Source organism: Lissotriton helveticus, chromosome 3_1 (genome assembly GCF_964261635.1).
Source record: "Lissotriton helveticus chromosome 3_1, aLisHel1.1, whole genome shotgun sequence".
NCBI lineage: Eukaryota > Metazoa > Chordata > Amphibia > Caudata > Salamandridae > Lissotriton > Lissotriton helveticus.
In genome coordinates this window covers 311,898,341-311,922,646 of record NC_136061.1, presented here as the reverse complement: position 1 = coordinate 311,922,646, position 24,306 = coordinate 311,898,341, and the positions used below count along the sequence as shown (strand labels likewise).

Sequence of the window (24,306 nt, the reverse complement as noted above, 5' to 3'; positions counted from 1 at the left end):
AGACAGGGGTGTATCCTCCCCACTGTCCAGCCCCTCTTGTGGTAGGGGCCTCTGAATTGTCCCAACCCTTTCCTTAGGGTACTTAGAGGGGCTTACCTATGAGTGGTTCCTTAGATTCGTCATTGGACAAGATTCAGATCTGAAATCACTTCATCTTCTTCTGTGCTCTTTGGACTTTGCTGGACTTCGCTTTGGGAACCAAGACTGCAATTGGGAAGACTTCTGCTGCTGCTGGTTCCGTCGTCCTGCCAGTCTTCTGTGTCGTCTGTGCCTGTGCTCCATACAGGTTCTTCTACAGGCCTGTGTACATCGAAGACACCCGAAGGAATTTTCCCTTGAAGTGAAGAAGTCACTTCCCTGCATCTGGAGGCACCACAACAAAGCTGACCAGTCTGCTGTGATCCTATGGACTCCAAAAGGTTCAGGTGGTGATTCTGCAACTCTGACCGTCTGAAGCAGCTCATCAGAGGTCGCTCCCCCTCGCTCCCTGCCTGTCCCGAGACGCTTTTGCTGACGCTCTGCTGCAAAATTTACCTACTCGAGCGCTTTGGCGATATCGCAGCGCCTGGTATCGTTTTTACATATTTATTTATTTGCGCTGCTCATTGACCCTGCATTGTGCTTTATTAAATAGCGCTTGGCTCCGAAAAGTGTTTTAATAATCGGCGACTGTGCCCCTGCCTTGTTGTGAGATACCCTACTCCATTTTGTTAGTTTGTTTACCTGGACCCCGTGTCTCCTCCCCGCTCCCGCCTCCCAGCGGCCCCTCCCACACACTAGTTTCGTTCTGCAGCCCCGTCCCCCACTGCCTCTGTGACCGTCTGAAGCAGCTCATCAGAGGTCGCTCCCCCTCGCTCCCTGCCTGTCCCGAGACGCTTTTGCTGACGCTCTGCTGCAAAATTTACCTACTCGAACGCTTCGGCGATATCGCAGCGCCTGGTATCGTTTTTACATATTTATTTATTTGCGCTGCTCATTGGCCCTGCATTGTGCTTTATTAAATAGCGCTTGGCTCCGAAAAGTGTTTTAATAATCGGCGACTGTGCCCCTGCCTTGTTGTGAGATACCCTACTCCATTTTGTTAGTTTGTTTACCTGGACCCCGTGTCTCCTCCCCGCTCCCGCCTCCCGGCTGCCCCTCCCATACACTAGTTTCGTTCTGCAGCCCCGTCCCCCACTGCCTCTGTGACCGTCTGAAGCAGCTCATCAGAGGTCGCTCCCCCTCGCTCCCTGCCTGTCCCGAGACGCTTTTGCTGACGCTCTGCTGCAAAATTTACCTACTTGAGCGCTTCGGCGATATCGCAGCGCCTGGTATCGTTTTTACATATTTATTTATTTGCGCTGCTCATTGGCCCTGCATTGTGCTTTAATAAATAGCGCTTGGCTCCGAAAAGTGTTTTAATAATCGGCGACTGTGCCCCTGCCTTGTTGTGAGATACCCTACTCCATTTTGTTAGTTTGTTTACCTGGACCCCGTGTCTCCTCCCCGCTCCCGCCTCCCAGCGGCCCCTCCCACGCTCCGCCCCCCTCCACTCTCCATATAAGACAGATAAATCCACGCGCAGCGTCCACGCGCTGCGGCCGCGCCGAAGGTGCGCCAAAGGTAAGCCTGTCTACGCCCGTCCAGCGCCAGACCCCCGGTGCTCGCAAATCCCCCTCCACCCACATAACTTATGACGCCGCCACCCTCCTAGCCCTTAACCCCGGACGCACACCTCTATGCTACGAAGCTGCCCCGGGACGTACCCACGGACCTTTCGCCTGCCACTCCTGCAAATTTACCAGCATCAAGACTCATACCACTTCCACTAACCCCAAACACAGCTCCGACTCCAACGACCTGAAGTGCTTCCTGCTGAACACCCGCTCGGTCCACAGACACGCCACCGAACTCTGGGATCTACTTGACACTACATCACCGGACGTCGCCTTCCTTACTGAAACATGGATGAACGCATCATCAACACCCGACATCGCCATAGCCGTCCCGGACAATTACAAGATCCTCCGAAAAGACCGCACCATCCAAACAGGAGGAGGCCTCGCCATCGTCCATAAGAACTCCATCAAAATCACGACCAGCTCCGACGATAACCTTACTACCGCCGAACACCTACACTTCCAGATCCACACCGACCCTAGGACCACACTCAGAGGCACCCTCATCTATAGGCCTCCAGGAACCCGTAAACAATTCAGCGAAGACATCACTGACTTCATCAGTCCACATGCCCTCGCCTCCGAGAACTACATTCTACTAGGAGACCTCAACTTCCACCTGGATAAGAAAAACGACTGCAACACCACCACCGTTCTTGACAACCTGGCCAATCTCGGTCTCAAACAACTCGTTGACACCCCCACCCATGTAGCTGGACATACGCTCGACCCAATCTTCACCTCCAGCAAACACATCTCCTTCGATCGCGCCACAGCACTCCATTGGACGGACCACAGTTGTGTTCACTTCAGCTACAAAACCACCTCGACCCACAACCCCCCACAACCTATCCCCCGAAGAAAATGGAACAAAATCACCACCGACCAACTCCTCACATCGCTCAACCAAAACACACCCGCCCTCTCATCGGACCCAAACCAAGCTGCCATCAAATTCAAACAATGGATCACTCACAGCGCTGACGAACTAGCACCCTTGAAAAACCATCACACCAAACAAGACAGAAAAAAGGCCCCCTGGTTCAACGATGACCTTAAGAAATCCAAAAAGCTATGCCGTACTCTCGGGAAATCATGGAGAAAAAACCCAACCACCGACACCATGACCACTTTCAAGGCAGCCACCCGCAAACACCACCAGCTGATTCGATCCACCAAGAAATCAGCATTCAAGGATCGACTCGACAACAACGCCCATAACAGCAAGGAACTATTCAACATCGTCAAAGAATTCACCAACCCCACCGCAGCCTCAAACGACATCACCCCCTCCCAAGACCTCTGCGATTCGTTACCCTCCTTCTTCTACAACAAAATTGCCGACATAAATTACAGCTTCGAAAACAGTTCCAACGAACAATCCTCTCCACCTCCCTCACAACCTAAACCGCTCTCTAACAACCTCAGCGCCTGGAACCCAATCACCACTGAAGACACCATCCGCCTAATGAATTCCATCCACTCTGGCTCGCCAACCGACCCATGTCCCCACCACATCTTCAACAAAGCAGACTCCATCATCGCACCCCATCTCCGTGATGTCATCAACTGCTCCTTCATCTCTGCTACCTTCCCAGAAAGCTGAATACATGCCGAAGTCAGCGCCCTCCTGAAGAAACCCACAGCAGACCCCTCTGAACTTAAAAACTACCGCCCCATATCGCTCCTCCCATTCCCGGCCAAAGTCATTGAGAAAGCCGTCAATAGCCAACTCGCCGCCTTCCTCGAATCCAACAACTCCCTCGATCTCTCACAATCCGGCTTCCGAGCCAAACACAGCACCGAAACCGCCCTCATCGCAGCAACAGGCGACATCCGAGCACTACTGGACAACGGAGAAACAGTGGCCCTCATTTTACTCGACCTCTCCCCCGCCTTCGACACGGTCTGTCACAGCACCCTCATACAACGCCTCAGCAACATCGGCATAAAAGGTAAAGCCTTGGACTGGATCATCTCATTCCTAGCTGGTAGAACTCAGAGAGTCCGACTTCCCCATTCAAATCAGAGGCCACCGAAGTCATATGCGGTGTACCACAAGGATCTTCACTCAGTCCCACCCTCTTCAACGTTTACATGAGTCCCCTCGCTTCCATCGCGCGTCAACACAACCTTAACATCATCTCTTACGCTGACGACACCCAGCTGATCCTCTCCCTCACCAAAGACCCCAACACCGCCAAAACCAATCTTCACGATGGCATGAAAGAAGTAGCTGTATGGATGAAAAACAGCCGCCTTAAACTTAACTCAGACAAAACGGAAGTGCTCATCCTAGGATCATCCCCCTCTGCCTGGGATAACTCTTGGTGGCCTTCGGATCTGGGCTCAGCACCCATACCCACTGACCACGCACGTAACCTTGGCTTCATCCTAGACTCCTCACTCTCGATGTCCAAACAAGTCAACGCCGTCTCATCCTCCTGCTTCAACGTACTTCGTATGCTCAAAAAAATCTTCCATTGGATCCCCGCCGAAACAAGAAAGACTGTCACCCACGCACTGGTTACTAGTCGACTAGACTACGGAAACACCCTCTACGCCGGAATTACAGCCAAATTACAGAAAAACTCCAACGCATCCAAAACGCATCAGCGAGACTCATTTTGGACATCCCCCGCCAAGATCACATCACCCGCCACCTGAAAGACCTCCACTGGCTTCCCGTCAACAAGAGAATAACATTCCGTCTCCTCACCCACGCACATAAGGCCCTCTACAAACTAGGGCCCGAATGCCTCAACACTCGACTATCCTTCTACACACCCACCCGCCAACTAAGATCCTCCAATCAAGGCCTCGCCGCAGTTCCGCGTATCCAAAGATCCACCATGGGAGGTAGATCCTTCTCCTACTGGGCGGCTAAGACCTGGAACTCACTCCCCACTCACCTCCGCCTTACACAGAACCACATCTCCTTCAGAAAAAAACTTTAAACCTGGCTATTCGATAAATAATGAACCCCTCCCCAAGCGCCTTGTGACCCTCTGGGTGAGTAGTGCGCTATATAAATTCCTGAACTTGAACTTGAACTCGAGGCCTGTACTGTCTCACAGCAAGTTTGAAGCCAGTATCCCTCGTCAGAACCATTCAAGCAGTACCCTTGTGCCCTGTGTTGACTTGCTGTTGCCAAGGCTTGTTGACTCTCTTCACCAGAGATCTTCAGGCTCCAAGAAGTTCCAGCCTCAAGCATCTCTTTCTTCCAAGATCTTCGTCCTCACCACATCCTCTGCACTGTGGGCCTTCATCATTGGTGAGCTGCCCGATGTCCTCTTGCGACTCCTGTGCCCATGGATCGTCTTGAGGGTCTTCTTTAGCGTGGGCTTTCATGCTTGCTCTGGGCCTGCTCTGACTTACCTGGTCATGGTAAGTCACTTGGACCTTGCTGGTCCTGACACTGCACTTTTTTCGTCTACTATGTTTGTTGCCATTGTCAAGGCTTGTTGGTGTTCCCGACGGACACCGAACCCCTGGCTCTTGGCATCCAACGTGGGACATCTTGTGAATAGCTCCTGGTCTTACACAGTGTTGCCTGGTCTGCACAGCTGCAGCACCAAGGTCACCGTCAAATCAGTTGCCATTCGTCTCCTGTGCTTCCTGGTCACTACTGAGTGGCATAGACTCTGTCCCCTCTGCTTGCAGGTACCTCTCATCTTGAATCCACCATGTAAGTTCCACCGGACTCTTCCACCTTCTTCGCCTGCGGCATTTTCACTGAAGTCCTCCATTGTGGTCTACGGCGGTTTTCGACGTCACTTCGCACCTATGCACCCGGCGTCCCTGGTGTAGGTATCCTGGTTTCCGGGGTAACCACTGGTGTAGTGACTCTCCAACCTTACATCTTCCACAGGGTTTCTTCAGGATCCTCTGGGAAGGGTCCTTCTTCTTAAAAACTACAATTGCGCCTTACACATTGACTTGTATTGAGCACACAGTCGTGTTTCTGCTCAGAACACGGCCTCTGTGGGGTTCCTGGGTATTTACCATGGGTGGCTCATTGGGTCCCCGGCTCTTCTACTTGGTCTGGGTTCAGTCTCGACTTAGGTTGTGGGTCGCATTCCCCTTTCTTAGTTTATGGGTTGGTCTCCCCTGGAGACCACTGTCTATTTGCACTACTTACGTGTTTTATTACTAAAGTATTGTGTGTATTGTGATTATATCTTCAGGTAGGAGATATTGCAATGTGTTAGTGAGTGTTTATAATAAATACATACATTTATAACTGCACTGTGTGGTTCTTTTTCATTTAACCTACACTATATGATTAGTACTGGTAAAACAAGCTGCTTTACACTCCTTCTGGGCTAAGCCTGAAGGCTGCTCTCCATAGCTATCACTTAGAGAGCTTTCTAAGGTTGTCTGAGACCACTAAAATCACCATAAGGGTTGTCTGGATTAGTGCAGGGTGCTACATTTATATAAGTTAACACCATATACTAAGCCAGCCTCCTACAGAGTGCATGGAGTGTCTGGTTACGTTGATGCGTGGCAAAGGATTTGGATCTTGTGGTGGCTGATGAGGTAATGGTAACTAATGTTTCAGTAGACATATTTAGGAGAGGTTTTTCTTACAGACCGTGAATTGTTACAGATCAGTTATTGCAGCAGATCATTCTTTAGGGCCAGGGTATGTCAACTGGTAAGAGTCCTTTGGTTTGTAAAGTGATAAAGGGAATACGGTTGACGAGGTCACCTCGAGCGAGATATGAATCAGTTTGGGATGTGGATCTGATCTTCAAGTTGATTAAGGAATGGCCAGATAATAAGTATCTTGGTTTAAAGGAATTGGTATTGAAGTTGGCAAATTTATGTTATGTTATGTTACTCTGAATTTGTTAAGCGCACGGGCACCCAGGGGTTTCATGGCACTGGTAGTGAGGAAGAGGGACAAAGCAGTTAACCTAACCCGAAGCTTGCTTGAATAACCAGGTCTTCAGTGCACCCCTGAACTCCATGAGATTGGTGCATCTCCTGAGCGACAAGGGGAAAGAGTTCCAAACCTTTGGGGCAAGATGAGCAAATCGACACCCGCCAAGACGTTTCCGTCTAAAGGAGGGTAGAATGAGAAGGGACTGATAAGCAGAGCGGAGATTGCGGGTCGGCTCATGTTTGATTATTAGGCTGTTGATGAACATAGGGCTTTTCCCGTGGAGAGCCTTGAAGGCCAGGCATCCTACTTTGAATATTACCCGTTGGGCTATAGGTAGCCAGTGAAGAGTGGCCAACAATGGTTTTGCCGAACTCCTACCGTGGCTCTTGAAGATTAGTCTGGCCGCTTGGTTTTGCACAATTTGCAAGCGTTTAGACAAAAACAGGGGAAGGCCTAAATAGATAGAGTTTAAAAAGTCTAATCGGGAGAGGACCAAGGCGAGAACCCCCTGAATGAGGGCAGGGTGCGTGAGTAGATGGGCAATTTTCCTAATTTTGCGTAACTGAAGGAAGCTGGACGAGATCACTGCTCCCACCTGACTTTTCAGAGAGAGATTGGAGTTAATGGTGATCCCGAGGCTTTTCACCGAGAGAGAGGGAGAGGGAGGAGATCCCATTGTTGACGGCCAGAAATGAGGGCCCCAGCTAATCGAGCTTTTACCCGGGAGTACCAGCTCGGTCTTCCCGGGATTGAGTTTTAAGTGGTTCGACTCCGTCCACTGTTGAATATGCAGCATAGTAGCCTGAAATTCCACAGCGGAGTCAGCTGAGTCCAGTGGGAAAATTAGCTGCAGGTCATCAGCATAGTTATAAATCGTAACCCTCCTGTTTTTTAAAGAGTGTAATAGGGGTTTAAGATATAAATTAAACAGGAGGGGGGACAATGACGAGCCTTGCGGGACGCCGCAGGTGGTGGACAATTTGGGCGCTAGGAAGTTCCCGAGCTTAACTGCCTGGGACCGGTCGCTCAGGAAAGACTTCACCCAGCCGAGGGCCGAGCCTCGCAGGCCGGCTTGTTCGACACGGTGTAATAAGATGGTATGGTCCACCGTGTCGAACGCTGCCGACAGGTCCAGGAGCACCAAGGCCTGATGTATACCCCTGTCGGCATTGGACCTCATTGTGTCCTGGACTGCGAGGATCACTGCCTCGGTTGAGTGCGCCTGGCAAAAGCCGGCTTGGTTAGGCTCCAGGTAATCAGATGTTTCAGTGAAGTTGGATATACAGCTGGCCACATGGGCTTCCAGGATCTTAGCACCAAAAGGGAGGAGGGATATGGGCCGATAGTTCGAGAGATTAGAGGGATCGGCACCCGGTTTTTTAATTAATGGGACCAGCGTTGCATTTTTAAACGAGATGGGGACTATTCCCTGAGCTAGGGACTCATTTAAAAGGGGGGTTATGCCGAGCGGGTGTGCTGAATAAACTTCCCTCAGTACATGCAGGGGGCAGCAATCATTAGGTGAACCGGACTTCACACGGTTCATCAGTTCCGCTAACCTTAATTGGTCTATCGGAGGGAAAGCCTCGAATTCGGACGGGTTTCTGCAGATGTCCTCGATGGCCGCCGTGCTAGGATTTTTCGGGATGCTTTCTTTTATGATGACTATCTTGTCCTTGAAGAAATTATTGAGCTGATTACACAGCTTTTGCGTGGGGGCTTGGGAGGGGGAGGTTCTAGCATCATTACAGAGATCATTCACAACCCTGAAGATTTCTCTAGATTTATTTTGTGCGTTCAAAATTTTTTCGGAGAAGAATGCTGCCTTAGCAGATAGAATGGAGTTCTTATAATTCCTACGGGCAGTCGTATATGATATTCTGTCCTCATCTGAGTACCCGTGTCTCCATTTTATCTCAGATTGACACAATTCTAGTTTTTGTTTTTTTTAAATCCGCCGTGTACCACCTATGGGCATCCATGCGACGGGCAAGAGAGAATTAGGAGAGTGGGACATGCTCGTTGCAGGCTGCCAAGAGCCAGTCAGTAAGATCTTTTTCCATAAGATTAATATCTAGGGTGGGTGCTGGAATAGAATTAGCCAAGGAGGACAGGAAATCATGATTGTTTCATGATCTCCATTTCCTTACTACCCCTCCTGCAGAAATGGGGGCCTTCGTATGGCGTGAAGAGTGTAGGAGAATTGCAGTAGATGGTGATCAGACCATATGCAAGGGGTTGCCGTCGGGATGGACAGCAGGACATTGTGAGACCAGATCTGGTCCAGAATATGTCCTTTTTCGTGAGTAGGGGTCCGGACTGATTGGAAAAAGTTCAGATGGAAGAGGAGCTCAAAGAGTTCAGTGGCCTGAGGCCCTGCTGCTGGGTCCTTGAACCAGTAGTTTAAGTCCCCGATCAGCATCCCCTTGTCGTAGTTGACGGCTAAGTCAGCCATTTGCTCGCTCAGGGAGACCGGGAAGGTGGGCATAACCTTAGGTGGTCGATAGATCAGTACCAGTACCATAGTTCCCTTGTCTGTGTCGGATTTAATTACGAGGTTTTCGGTATCTGGTAGATCCAAGGAAGGTAATGTGGTGAACTTATGATCTTTGTGGATGATGGCGGCAACGCCACCCCCATGCTTTCCTGGTTCTCTGTTCACTGATAGTATATAATAAATCTGCCGGGAGGGCTGCAAGGACATCCGGTAGAGAGTCTTGGGTAAGTTAGGTTTCGGTAATGAGTAGCATGTCCGGTCTATCAGAGTTGAGAAGTAAAAAGATATCTAGTTGATGTTTTACCATAGACCGTGTGTTTAAGTATAGGCAGCGGAGTCTAAGGTCATTAGGCCTCGGAGTGTTGCTAGTAGAGTAAGAGCCATGGGGAGTTTTATCAGAGGAGGCCTGACCTGAATGGGGACGACAGATGTTATTGGCCGTTAGACAGGAGGGTAGGCAGACAAAATATCGAAATTAAAATATCGATATACAATAATATCGATCTTTTAATATCGATGGTATAGCATATCGATGTGCCATAATATCGACAGACAGAATATCGAGATTAAGGTATGTATGTTAGTAATATCGAAATTTTGTTGTTTAGTGTTATGTATTTTATTGTGTTGTTTATATGTTTGCTAAATATGTTTAGAAATGTATGTTTGAAAATTAGTAATTATGTTAACATTTTGCGTTTTAGTATTAGAGCGGGTTGTGGGTTCATAGGGGAATAGGGTGGGAAGTAATTTAATAATAGTTAAATAATTAATATATTTTTTTAAATATTTTTTAATTAATAATTAATTTGTAATTAATTGAAACTAATTAGTTAATTACATTAATTAGATTTAATGTGGTAATATATTTAATTTAGTGTTATTGTTAATTAATAGTTAATTGGTAATTAATTAATGTTAATTAGTTAATTAAATTAATTAGATTTAATGTGCTAAGATATATAATTTATTGTTATTGTTAATTATTAATTAATTGGTAATTAATTAATGTTAATTAGTTAATTACATTAATTAGATTTATTGTGCTAATATATTTAATTTAGTGTTATTGTTAATAAATTTGTAATGAAATAATATTTAGTAAATTAAATTAGAGTTAATATGTTAATATTTTTAATTTATTAATTTTTGATATTGTTAATTAATAATTATTTGGTAATTAATAATTATTAGGTGATTAAATGATTTCATTTATTTATGTGTAGTGGGTTGTGTGTTTATAGGGAAACAACCATTACAACACAACTTTTACAACGCAGTACCATTACAACGAAACTTTTACAACGCAAAAACTATTACAACGCATGCATTTACAACACATGTTTTTACTACGCAGATACCTTTACAACGCATACCATTACAACGTAAGTATTGGTAAGTATATAATTATATTTAAAATGTTATAGTTTTGGGTTTTTGGGTCAAGGGGTATTTTTAGGGTTCATGGTCAGTTTTTAGTTTTTGGGTAAAGGGGTATTTTTAGGGTTCAGGGTCAGTTTTTAGTTTTTGGGTAAAGGGGTATTTTTAGGGTTCAGGGTCAGTTTTTAGTTTTTGGGTAAAGGGGTATTTTTAGGGTTCAGGGTCAGTTTTTAGTTTTTGGGTAAAGGGGTATTTTTAGGGCACAGGGTCAGTTTTTAGTTTTTGGGTAAAGGGGTATTTTTAGGGTTCAGGGTCAGTTTTTGGTTTTTGGGTAAAGGGGTATTTTTAAGGGTCAGTTTTTAGTTTTGGGGTAAAGGGGTATTTTTAGGGCTCAGGGTCAGTTTTTAGTTTTTGGGTAAAGGGGTATTTTTAGGGTTCAGGGTCAGTTTTTGGTTTTTGGGTAAAGGGGTATTTTTAGGGTTCGGGGTCAGTTTTTAGTTTTTGGGTAAAGGGGTATTTTTAGGGTTCAGGGTCAGTTTTTAGTTTTTGGGTAAAGGGGTATTTTTAGGGTTCAGGGTCAGTTTTTAGTTTTTTGGTAAAGGGGAATTTTTAGGGTTCAGGGTCAGTTTTGGGTTTTTGGGGTACAGTGTAAAAATTAAAGTAAAATTAAATTTAAATTAAATTAATTAAATTAAATTATATTGTAGTAATTTTAATTAATTTACATAAAAAAATTATTATATACTTACCAATACTTACGTTGTAATGGTATGCGTTGTAAAAGTATCTGCGTTGTAAAAACATGCGTTAATATTTGTAAAATTATATGTATTTTTAAATTAATTTTAAATTATTATTAATACATTTAAAAAAACGATATTTTTAATTTCGATATTTTTGTACAACGATATTATTTTTTCGATATTTTTGTACTTACCATTATGTAGATATAATTTCGATATTTTTGATTTCGATATTTTTGTGGCGATATTTTTGTATGTAGATATTCTGTCTGTCGATATTATGTCATACATTCAGACAGGAGCATGTGGCGGAGTCCAGGCTGGGGAGGCGAGAGTGTTGTAGGGAGCAGAGTTCCAGGGAAGTATAGCTGTAGTTTTCGCCATTCTGCCTAGTCCCTAGGCCCGACCTGGCGCGGACGGGCGCAGACGGGCTTACCTTAGGCGCGCAGACGGCGCGCCCGCTGCGCTCGTCCGCTGCGCGTCCTGGAAATGCACATAGTTATAAGAGGAGAGAGGGCGTGGCCTGGCGATAGTGGGCGTGGCCCGGGGAAATGGCGGCAAGAAGAAATGTGACCCGCGGCAGCGATAAGATCCGCTGCACGGGGATGCCCAGATCGTGAACTACCAATGTTTCTTTGCCCAGGGAGAAGAAAGTAGTGAGTAAAAACACAATATCACAACAAAATATTTAACATTTTAGCAGCGTTTCTCCCGGCTTCCGCCTCAGGAGTTAGGTGTCCTCTGAACGCGCTCATGATCAGCGCGTCTTAAGTACCTCAGTGCGGGAGGGGGCGTGGCCTGGCGATAGTGGGCGTGGCCCGGGGAAATGGCGGCAAGAAGAAATGTGACCCGCGGCAGCGCTAAGATCCGCTGCGCGGGGATGCCCAGATCGTGAACTACCAATGTTTCTTTGCCCAGGGAGAAGAAAGTAGTGAGTAAAAACACAATATCACAACAAAATATTTAAAATTTTAGCAGCGTTTCTACCGGCTTCCGCCTCAGGAGTTAGGTGTCCTGAGTTATTGTGTTTGATTTCTTTTAAGAGTGTTTCAGAAATGAAAGCTTTGGATATCAATAGTAGATTTTTTCAACTACACAGAGTTATTTATTTTTTAATTTGGAGTAGGGCGAAGAATATATCATTGTATGTTTTTTATCCAAGAATTGATGATTACCCAAAATTCGGTGTGATTAGATGTTTTTAAGGAATATGAATCTGGAGTATTGGAGAATAAAAGTGATGGAAGGAATCAACTGTTAATTTCTTATGTGAGACCGTACCGTACCAGGGTGTTTCAACGGCTCCCATAGCTAGATGGGTGAAGTCAGTGATAAAGGTGTCGGGTATAGATTTGTCTGTGTTTATGGCACCCTCAGTTAGAGATGCACTGGCTAGTAGAGTTTTTATGAATGGGGGAAGAATGGAGGACGTTTTTAAGGCAGCGGACTGGTAAAATGTGAGTGTTTAGGACGTTTTGTTTCAGATCATGTTTCCAGAAAGGTGTTGAAAGGCTCTGCACATGCTGGATGCTAGCCTCCTGTCTTGCCGTAACATGTTGATTCTCATAAGTTTCACACCATAGAGGATCAGGATTTTATTAAAGATAAGGAGGCTAGCATTATCCCACCCCTCCCTCCCTGTATGTTTTGAGTTTTTTTGTTTTTTTTAACTAAAGGAAGATTATTTCTAGACTATAAATAGGAAATGTGAAAATGAGCAGTAAAAGTTGAAATTATATTTTTGTTTTACAGAGAATTAATTGTTGACTTTGGACAAAGGAGAAAGACCTTGTTAGGCGAATGCAGCAAAAGATTGAGAAGAAGATGGAAAGGAGGCTTTTATTGGACTGTGGAGTTCTATTTTCTGTTGTTTGATGTTTAGTGTTCTTTTTCCGGATTATTTGAAGTGTTTGCTGTTCGAAGTAGTGAATAAAGGTTAATGCATAATGTTCGCCTCGTTGTCTTCAATAAAATCAGCATCAACATTCTGCAATGTCGTCACAGACAAGCTTCTCCTCTGGCTGCCCATATAGACCCCAGTCAAAATGTAGGCACGTGAAATCTTATCTAAAATCGTTCCAAGTCTAAAGCAAAATGAAGACCCAGGTCAGCTGTAGCCCAGTTCTTCTTCACAAGTCTGATATCGTTCCGCGCGCTGCAGATGACCACTGTTTGTCTCTTTTGCATTGTGCACAGCAGCGTGAAAAAACACATTTGTAAACATTTCAAAAATGTAACGTTTTTATGGAATAGTGAATGCTTGGGGCTGTTTTCCAACATAAGCGACTGGACTGAAAGCAGTAAAGGATTTTAAAGAAGGAATATAGCCATCATGCTGAAAAAAATGTAATTCAAGATGCATACCAAGCGGTTTTAAGTATTTGCAGTGAAATATCACACTGGAGGAGCGTTGCATTGCCTATCTACCGTTGCATTTTATGTTTTTGTGCTTCCTGTGATAACATGGTAAAGTTGCGTGTTTGGCTGTTATTAACATAGAACCTTTTAGTCTAAGTGACTGAATTTTTTTTGACTCCTGCAGTGGATTCTAGTGATAGCGACTCTGAATGTAGTTCGTCTAGTATGGATGACAAGTCTCGTTTGGTGGAATCGAAGACACAGCCAAACAGAAAATACAGCAAAGAATCTGGTAAGAAAAAATCTAATACCTAATCTTTTTACAGAGACCAATGCACTGCACTCTTCTGTGTTTTAATTTGATATAAGCGTAGCTGCCAGAATGGAATAGAGAAGTTCAAGCACTTCTACTTTTGGGCCATTTTATGAAAGATCTGCCACTTCATCTCTGTGCATAAAGGTATAAAAAAAAGGAATTCACATCTAAAAATGTTATACATGTTACATTATTCCTGCATGAGTTGAAGTAGCCCCCTCAGACAAAAGAAGGCGAGAATATATTGAGTAAGGTTTGCTTCTGGAATTGAAGTGCGGGAAGGATCCTCTCTCCATGATTAAAAGTGTCCCAATGGCTGGGACCCCACAACTACTGGGAACAGCTTGCGTGGGCAGGCCAGAATTGGAAGTGCGATATGGGGCAAAAAGGTGCTTCCATTTTGGGGACAGACAGAAGGGTTATTTGGTGAGGGGACATCAAGCTAAATGCCAATGGATGGGCATGTGATGGTTTTCCCTGGCATTGAGTAAAATATACATGACTACAATTAATATGGTAATCACGCACCAGTGGTCATAGAGGATTTACTTTAGTGGATGTCGGCTTGGTGGTCTAACATGGAGGATGCCCCGTAGTCAAGTTCCCTGTAGCCCTCTCAAAATCCTTCAATTATCCTGACGCATTTTTACCACTACTGAACTATGCGCTTGAGACTTCATTTACATTTACAACTTACTGACAGTCGCTGCTTGCTCCGGAGTGTAGATCAAGGTCCATGGTGGGTGCTGCAGGAACCGGAGGTGTGCGGCCTTCGTGAGCCGGGCTGCCGACTTCTCGTATTGAGGGGCCGGTGAGCGGAAGCTCGAGCGCTGGTCATTGGGGACAGCCGGCGCTGCATGCGGAGCAGCGTTCCTGCAGGTAGGTAGGGCTGGACTGGCCATAGCGGGCACCGGGCAATCCCCTGGTGCGCCGCACGGATGGGGGCCGGTTTTGGGCCCCTAGGGGCCGTTTTTGTTACAGGCCCGCTCGGCCCTGTACCAAATTCGTCCGAAAACCGGCCCCGGCAAAGTGCTCTGCGGCCCCTCCAGCCCCCCAGAATGGGGAGGGTGGCCGGCCGAGCACTTTGCCAGGGCCGGTTGTGGTTCCCAGTCCGGCCCTGCAGGTAGGAGGGCCTGCGGCGGTGATTTGGGCCCTCCGCCTATGTGCATCTGATCTCTGCTGCCGTGGGAGTCTCAGTGGCTAACTCAAGCCGCGGCCATCCTGTCGACCGCGTACCTTGGTGTCCTCTCGGTCTTAGACAATACGGTCGGCCGCGCGGAATTTGGGCTCCTGCAGGACGACCTTCCTTTGGGAATCAGCGGTGGAGGGATGGACTGGGTGTGGCCGTGTCACTGCCGCTTGCCGGCTGATTCTACGCTCTGGCGACTTGGTCGAGCCACGGTGGACGGCGGGGGAGCCTTGCTTGCTGTGTTGCCTGAGGCCCCGGATCTTGGCAGTGCTATGCCCCAGAATTGCTGCCGCTGTGGGCGACGGGAGGTCCCACCTATATTCTTGGTGGCAGTGATCGAGGTTTTGGGCTCGCCCCTGCGCGGCTGTTGCAATATGGTGCTGCCGGCAAGCGGCAGTGACACGGCCACACCCAGTCCATCCCTGCAATATGGTGTCCCAATCTTTAAAGTTGAGGAGTCTTAGGATTATCGGCCGGGGCGTGCACCAGGTGGTGGCCTCTGCATCAGAGCCCGATGTGCACACTCGATTATAAAGCAGGGAGAGACGGCGTCTGGGGGGGCCAGTCCAGCAACCATCTGGTCAGAAAGACTTCGATGTGGCTGCCCTCTCAGCCCTAGGGAAATCTGATGAAATGAAGATTGTTACGGCGAGCACGCCCTTCCGCATCGTCCATTCTCATAGCCAGGTCTTTCGTTAGTGTCTCGAGAGTGTGAAGTTTCTATGGAAGGCCGGTCACTGTGTCTTCAAAAGTGGAGATCTGGGACTCTGTCTCTGTAATCCGCTGCACGGCGTTCAGAAGGTCCTGTCGAAGGAGAATGACGTCGGAGCCAACGGGCCGGAACTTGGCCTCAAGAGTCTCCCGGGATTGGGTGATTGCCGCTATTAGTGCTGCATTGTTGGGCATAGCTGCGTCAGTATCACCTTAGCCCGGCCCCTGCGACACCGCCCGGTAAACTTATTGATTGTACTTTGTTTGGACGCCATTCCAGTAGGTTTATCCTTGGCCATGCTGTGAGGATATATAAGTTGCAGTTCTCCTGCATCCGAGCCCAGCAAGCTCAGTCTCCGCAATACAGTCCAAAGCGATTTGCTGGTACTCCGCAACTCTTATAGCTGAATTAATCGGCCGGAGGGGAGGGGGCGGGCTGCCACGACCACAAGCCGCACTGAAACTTATTCAGCCGCTTCCGTGAGCCAGGCACCCCCACCCTCCTCTAGCGAGTGCCATCCCACTCGCGCAAACCTGCCAGTTTCTGGCAAATATTGGCCCAAGAGTTCAGGAGTGGAACAATGGCTGAATGTGACCAGGCCCCTCTTGACACTCCTCTGAAGTAGTAGTAGTCCAGCAGCTGCCCCGGTCAGCTCGCCAATTCACAGGCACATAGAAGCAGCAATAGAGGTCCAATCCCCCGCCTGAGGCCCCGGATCTTGGCAGTGCTATGCCCCAGAATTGCTGCCGCTGTGGGCGACGGGAGGTCCCACCTATATTCTTGGTGGCAGTGATCAGGGTTTTGGGCTCGCCCCTGCGCGGCTGTTGCAATATGATGTCCCAATCTTTAAAGTTGAGGAGTCTTAGGATTATCGGCCGGGGCGTGCACCAGGTGGTGGCCTCTGCATCACTCGATGTGCACACTCGATTATAAAGCAGGGAGAGACGGCGTCTGGGGGGGCCAGTCCAGCAACCATCTGGTCAGAAAGTCTTCGATGTGGCTGCCCTCTCAGCCCTAGGGAAATCTGATGAAATGAAGATTGTTACGGCGAGCACGCCCTTCCGCATCGTCCATTCTCATAGCCAGGTCTTTCGTTAGTGTCTCGAGAGTGTGAAGTTTCTATTGAAGGCCGGTCACTGTGTCTTCAAAAGTGGAGATCCGGGACTCTGTCTCTGTAATCCGCTGCACGGCGTTCAGAAGGTCCTGTCGAAGGAGAATGACGTCGGAGCCAACGGGCCCGAACTTGGCCTCAAGAGTCTCCCGGGATTGGGTGATTGCCGCTATTAGTGCTGCATTGTTGGGCATAGCTGCGTCAGTATCACCTTAGCCCGGCCCCTGCGACACCGCCCGGTAAACTTATTGATTGTACTTTGTTTGGACGCCATTCCAGTAGGTTTATCCTTGGCCATGCTGTGAGGATATATAAGTTGCAGTTCTCCTGCATCCGAGCCCAGCAAGCTCAGTCTCCGCAATACAGTCCAAAGCGATTTGCTGGTACTCCGCAACTCTTATAGCTGAATTAATCGGCCGGAGGGGAGGGGGCGGGCTGCCACGACCACAAGCCGCACTGAAACTTATTCAGCCGCTTCCGTGAGCCAGGCACCCCCACCCTCCCCTAGCGAGTGCCATCCCACTCGCGCAAACCTGCCAGTTTCTGGCAAATATTGGCCCAAGAGTTCAGGGGTGGAACAATGGCTGAATGTGACCAGGCCCCTCTTGACACTCCTCTGAAGTAGTAGTAGTCCAGCAGCTGCCCCGGTCAGCTCGCCAATTCACAGGCACATAGAAGCAGCAATAGAGGTCCAATCCCCCGTCCAAGGCTCGCACTGGCAAGGTAAGGTGAGGCTTGGTATCCCACCCCCTCCTCGATCTCCTGCAGGAGGGGGGTTGGCCCCCCAAGCAGACTATGCAGGGAAAAGCCCCTGGGGTGCCACGCAAGGCGATACGATAGTTTTAGTCGCTTCCTTTTATCCTTTGGAAACGATACAGGCTTCTGGGTCCGCAAGGGATCTCGGGAGATCCCTTGCGGACCCGGAAGCCCGTCGCCATCAGCCGGCAAACGACGCATCAAGGAGAAAGAACAACAAGACTCGGTGCTGCCTCAAATTGAAAAAGACAGACACCACGACAGCTACTCACAGCGTCTTCAAAGCCCGCACACACGCTGTATAGTTTCCAAAGGAAAAAAGGAAGCGACTAAAACTATTGTATCGCCTTGCTCCTGCCCTACAGAGCTAGCCCACAGTTTGATCAACTCTAACCAATACACAAATTTGACTGAGCATCGGGGTTTGCCCATTGAAATCAGCCACACGAACTCTCAAGTTTAGAGATTCTGGTCCTGATGAGAATTCCCTAACAATGCGAGTTTGCAACGAGTAGACTATTATAGCCAGAAGTTATACAAAATTGATTTTTATAATTCAAAAAAAGGAAAAATCGAATATATGGCTTTCTGTGAATAGTGTCATTCCAGTGTAAATTGTTCATTATTTGATGTCTGTGGTTGTATGAGTGATAGGATGATTGAGTTATGAGTGAATTTTGATTGAAAATGTATAGAATATTTGTGGCTTTTTATGTTGTGATTAATGTAAATGTTCAAGTTCAAGTTCGAGCATTTGTATAGCGCACTACTCACCCAGAGGGTCTCAAGGCGCTTGGGGAGGGGATCATTATTTGTCGAATAGCCATGTTTTAAGTTCTTTTCTGAAGGAGATGTGGTTTTGAGTAAGGCGGAGGTGAGTGGGGAGTGATTTCCAGGTCTTGGCAGCAAGGAATGAGAATGATCTGCCGCCCATGGTGGATCTTCGGATGCGCGGGATTGCGGAGAGGGCTTGATTGGACGATCTTAGTTGGCGGGTGGGTTTGTAGAATGACAGTCGAGTGTTGAGGCATTCGGGTCCTAGATTGTAGACGGCTTTGTGTGCGTGGGTGAGAAGGCGGAAAGTAATTCTTTTGTTGACGGGAAGCCAGTGGAGGTCTTTTAAGTGTCCGGAGATGTGATCTTGGCGAGGGACGTCTAATATGAGTCTCGCTGATGCGTTTTGGATGCGTTGGAGTTTTTTCTGTAATTTTGCTGTGATTCCGGCGTAGAGGGTGTTTCCATAATCCAGTCGACTCGTGACCAGTGCGTGGGTGACAGTCTTTCTTGTCTCGAGGGGGATCCAGCGGAAGATCTTTTTGAGAATGCGAAGTACGTTGAAGCAAGAGGATGAGACTGCGTTGACTTGTCTGGACATCGAGAGAGAGGAGTCTAGGATGAAGCCAAGGTTACGTGCATGGTCTGTGGGAGTGGGTGCTGAGCCCAATGCGGAGGGCCACCAAGAGTCGTCCCAGGCAGAGGGGGAAGATCCTAGGATGAGCACCTCAGTTTTGTCTGAGTTGAGTTTTAGGCGGCTATGTTTCATCCATTCGGCTACTTCTTTCATGCCTTCGTGAAGATTGGTTTTGGCTGTTTTGGGGTCTTTGGTGAGGGACAGGATTAACTGGGTGTCGTCGGCGTAAGAGATGATGTTGAGGTTGTGTTGACGCGCGATGGAGGCGAGGGGACTCATGTAAACGTTGAAGAGGGTGGGACTAAGTGAAGATCCTTGTGGTACGCCACAGATGACTTCAGTGGCCTCTGAGTTGAATGGGGGAAGTCGAACTCTTTGAGTTCTCCCAGCGAGGAATGAGATGATCCAGTCCAGGGCTTTTCCTTGTATGCCGATGTTGCTGAGGTGTTGTATAAGGGTGCTGTGGCAGACTGTGTCGAAAGCGGCGGAGAGGTCGAGTAGAATGAGGGCCACAGTTTCTCCGTTGTCAAGTAGTGTTCGGATGTCGTCAGTCGCTGCGATGAGGGCGGTTTCGGTGCTGTGTTTGGCTCGAAACCCAGATTGAGATGGATCGAGGGAGTTGTTGGATTCAAGGAATGCGGCGAGTTGGCTATTGATGGCTTTCTCAATGACTTTGGCCGGGAATGGGAGGAGGGATATGGGTCGGTAGTTTTTGAGTTCCGAGGGGACTGCTGTGGGTTTCTTCAGGAGGGCGCTGAGTTCGGCGTGTTTCCAGCTATCTGGAAAGGTGGCAGAGTTGAACGAGCAGATGATGACGTCACGGAGATGGGGTGCGATGATGGAGTCAGCTTTGTTGAAGATGTAGTGGGGGCAGGGGTCGGTTGGCGAGCCAGAATGGATTGAGTTCATTAGGCGGGTGGTATCTTCAGTGGTGATTGGGTTCCAATTGCTAAGGATGTTAGTTGGCGGATTAGGAACTGAGGGTGGTGGGGAGGGCTGATCGCTGGGGGTGTTCTCGAAGCTGTTGTGGATGTCGGCTATTTTGTTGTGGAAGAAGGAGGATAGCGCATCGCAGAGGTCTTGGGAGGGAGTGATGTCGTTAGATGCTGCGGTGGGGTTGGTGAATTCTTTGACGATGTTGAAGAGTTCCTTGCTGTTGTGGGAGTTGTTGTCGAGACGATCCTTGAATGCTGATTTTTTGGCGGATCGAATCAGTTGGTGGTGTTTGCAGGTGGCTGCCTTGAGGGTGGCCATGTTGCCGGTGGTAGGGTTTTTTCTCCATGTTTTCTCCAGGGTGCGGCATAGCTTCTTGGATTTTTTAAGGTCATCGTTGAACCAGGGAGCCTTTTTGTTGGCTGATTTGATCTGGTGCTTTTTCAGGGGTGCTAATTTGTCCGCACTGAGGGTGATCCATTGCTTGAGATTGGTGGCCGCTTGGTTTGGGTCCAGTGAGAGGGTGGGAGTGTTTTGGTTGAGTGATGTGAGGAGTTCGTCGGAGGTGATTTTGTTCCAGTTTCTTCGAGGGATAGGTTGTGGGCGGTTGTGGTTCAGGGTGGTTTTGTAGCTGAAGTGAACACAGCTGTGGTCCGTCCAATGGAGAGCTGTGGTGTGATCGAAGGTGATATGCTTGCTGGAAGTGAAGATAGGGTCGAGTGTGTGTCCGGCAGCATGGGTGGGGGTGCAACGAGTTGTTTGAGTCCGAGGTTGGTCAGGTTGTCTAGAAGGGTGGTGGTGTTGCTGTCGTGTTTGTTTTCAAGGTGGTAGTTGAGGTCTCCTAAAAGAATGTAGTTCTCGGAGGCGAGGGCATGTGGGCTGACGAAGTCCGTGATGTCATCGCAGAATTGAGTGCGGGTGCCAGGAGGCCTGTAGATGAGGGTGCCTCTAAGTGTGGTCCTGGGGTCGGTGTGGATCTGGAAGTGGAGATGTTCGGCTGTTGCAAGATTATCGTCGGAGCTGGTCGTGATTTTGATGGTGTTCCTGTGGATGATGGCGATGCCTTCTCCTGTTTGGTTGGTGCGGTCTTTTCGGATAATCTTGTAAGCGTCCGGTATGGCTATGGCGATGTCGGGTGCTGATGATGTGTTCATCCATGTTTCTGTGAGGAAGGCGATGTCCGGTGATGCAGTGTCGAGTAGGTCCCAGAGTTCAGTGGCGTGTTTGTGGACTGAGCGGGTGTTAAGCAGGATGCACTTCAGGCGGTTGGAGTCGGAGTTGTGTGGGGGGGGGTGGGTTTGGTGAGGGTCCTGAAGCAGTTGTACTTGCAGGAGAGGCAGGCGAATGGGCCGTGGGTACGTCCTGGGGTGGCTTGGCAGCATTGTGGTGTGCGTCCGGGGTTGAGGGCGTAGAGAGTTGCGGCATCATACGTGGTTTTAGTGGGTTGGGAATGGCGGGGACCAGGGGGACAGGCGCTGGGCGCTGTCCAGGCGCGGAAGGGCGTAGACGGGCTGACCTTTGGCGCACCTTCGGCGCGCATAGGGCGCGACCGCTGCGCGTAAACGCTGCGCGCGAATGCATCTGTCATAAATGGATAGTGGTGAGGGAGGTACAGCTGGGAGGCCGAGGGCGGGGTGTAGGTCCGAGCAAGGAGGCACCACAACAAACGTGAAAATGGCTGCTAGCCAAATAACCAAGTTGGATTGTGCAGTACTACGCTATGCAAGCATGTATTCACAAACAGTTAAATAGATAAATAAATCAAAGCACAATGCGGACCCGCTAACTGCGTGCTTCACATATGACACTTTCTAGAATCCGGCAGCAACAGATATCAACAAGCGTGTTCGAGTGAAATTAATTCAATTAACTCGATTCTGCAGCACGGCTAATTAATGGCAGCCTAGTTTAAAATTGCGAGCGATGCGAGGAGGAAGCAAGCAATAAATGCAGCACAGTTTGAAAGTGTGAGCAATGCGAGTCAGAAATAACAATGAATGCCAAGCGCTACGATATCAAAGCAGTAAATTCAGCACAGTTTGAAAGTACGAGCAATGCAAGGCTCAAATCGCTCTGAAAGCCAAGCGCTACGATACCACTGCAGTCGGGGTGGGGAGCTGCGTGGGGGAGCAAGGCTTAGCCACAAGCAAGTAATAAACCAAAAGATCAGGACGGTCGTTGTGTACATAAGGTCTTAGGAAATGTAAATTTAGTGAAATTACAAATCAAACTCAGGGAAAAATCATTCATTCAAAATAAAGGATTAAATCGACTCGCAGATGTGAGATCAAAACATTTTGTTTAGTTTGGATGTTTTGTGATAATTGATTCTTGATTTATATACAGCTTTGGCACTTTTTTTTGGTTTATTACTTGCTTGTGGCTAAGCCTTGCTGTTGGGAGCCCTGACCCAGTGGTGGTTTTTCGCCCATGATTCAGGGCATGGGCTGGACGGACACCTGGCGGGCTATGCACCTAACTGCACTTAAATAGGCACATATTTTTCCAGCGTACACAAGTCATTTTCTCACATCGATTATCTGTTATGTCAGAAATTCATGTTCCTAGACTAAAATACGCTGAGATATTGCCACAAGGTCTATCGGATCACTCACCTATATCTATTCAGCTGACCTTGGGCCCGAGGCTATCATCGTTCCAATGGCGCCTCTCCCTCCTTCAGGATAAGCAGTATCGGATGCAGATCCACGCATGCATTACCAACTATCTTTCACTCAATGCCGGGATGGTTTCCTCCCCTATGGCACTGTAGGAGGCTATGAAGCCTACACTTAGAGGGCTAGACATTGCCTTCTATGCAGCGAGACATAGACAACGTCGGGAGAAGTTATTTCAGGCCAAGGCCAGACTGAAAGACCTGGAATGTAGCAGTCAAGGGTTCGGGGGGGCACTGCGCGTAGACAGCTGCTCAGTGCTCCACAAACATATACTAGCGAGCTCCTGGACAAGGCACAGCTTTATTGGCTTGCGACGAGTAGCTGGATATACCAGTGGGGCGATAAGTCGAGTGCTATGTTTCATCGCTTGTGTCAACAGTCAGTTCAGCCCCTGGCAATCCCAATGATACAGGACTCCGAGGGAGTGACTCTTACAGATCCACAGCTAACTAGCTTTCCTTCATATTTTAGCACCCTATGTGTTTCCCTGGAGACGTTGTCTGCTCACATTATATATAAATTCATTGACGATCTTCCCCCACGGTAACTCTCAAACACGGCACAGGATGTCTTAGATGCCCCACTGTCGATAGATGAGATACAGACAGCCCTAGCTAGCATGACCTCAGGCAAGGCGCCGGGCCCTAACGGTTTCCCCTGCAAATTTCTCAAATATAACCAGTTCCAGTTAATGGCATCGTACCTCGCGGCCCTTTATGCAGCAGCCGAAGACAGTTGCCTCCCGCGGGACTGAAGGCACGCCGAAATAGTAGTGTTCCTCAAACCAGGTCACCCACCGGGACTTCATTCATTCTATCGTCCAATCTCGTTTCTAAACGTGGAAGCCAAGGTAATCGCAAATTGCCTTGTCCCATACCTTTCAGATCTTATACATCCTGATCAATCAGGATTTACGCCCGGCCGGGCTACACGCCACAATATTTTTAGAACGCGTAGTGCTATTGCGGCAGTGGACGACTTGGGGGAGCCTGCAGAATTCCTTCTGGCTGTTGTGGACAAAGCATTTAACTTGCTTAGTTGGGTCTATCTTTTCACCCTGCTCAGTCGCTTAAATATTGGCCCTCGCCTGTTAACACTCATACGGCTGCTATACACCAACTTATTGCCCTCTTTTAGGATCGGGGATTCCATCTCAAGCACCTCTACTATTCCATGGGACATTCATCAGGTCTGCCCCCTCTCTCCATACTTGTTTGCCTTGGCCATGGAACCATTGGCGTCGTGGGTAAGGATCGATTTGAGTGGTCGAGAGAGGTGTCTGACCGTATTGCGTTATACGCGGATGATGTTCTTTTCTTCCTCACGGACCGGAGGTGACCCACCCGTGTCTTCTTCGGGTCATGCAGATATTCGGGGAGGCCTCTGATCTCTACATGAATAGTAGCAAATCGTATCTGTGTCCGTAGCGCGGCAGAGATCAGCTGGGGGCCTGGTCTCAAGCAGTCACCATAGTTCGTTTTAAATATCTGGGGGATTTTTTATCCACATCCCAATCTATTTCATGGGATAGGAATTTGGCTCTCCTGTGGGCGCAAACGGCAGACCAGGTTCGCGTATGCTCTCATTTAGCGCTCTCATTACTTGCCAGATCTGTTGTATTCAAAATGGTGTCCCTGCCCCGTCTGCTTTATCAGCTTTAAACCACCCTTATT

The 24,306-nt window shown here is 48.2% G+C and overlaps 1 protein-coding gene across 5 annotated transcripts in view; it reads left to right on the top strand.

Moving 5' to 3' along the window:
* RPH3AL (rabphilin 3A like (without C2 domains)) overlaps positions 1–24,306 on the top strand; it is a 959,424-nt gene that overhangs the window by 861,800 nt on the left and 73,318 nt on the right. For all 5 annotated transcript variants that reach the window (XM_078679864.1, XM_078679866.1, XM_078679867.1 and 2 more), the window contains one exon: positions 13,712–13,819. In XM_078679864.1, coding sequence (XP_078535990.1) covers positions 13,712–13,819 — 108 coding nt within the window. The remainder of the gene's footprint in view (positions 1–13,711; positions 13,820–24,306) is intronic.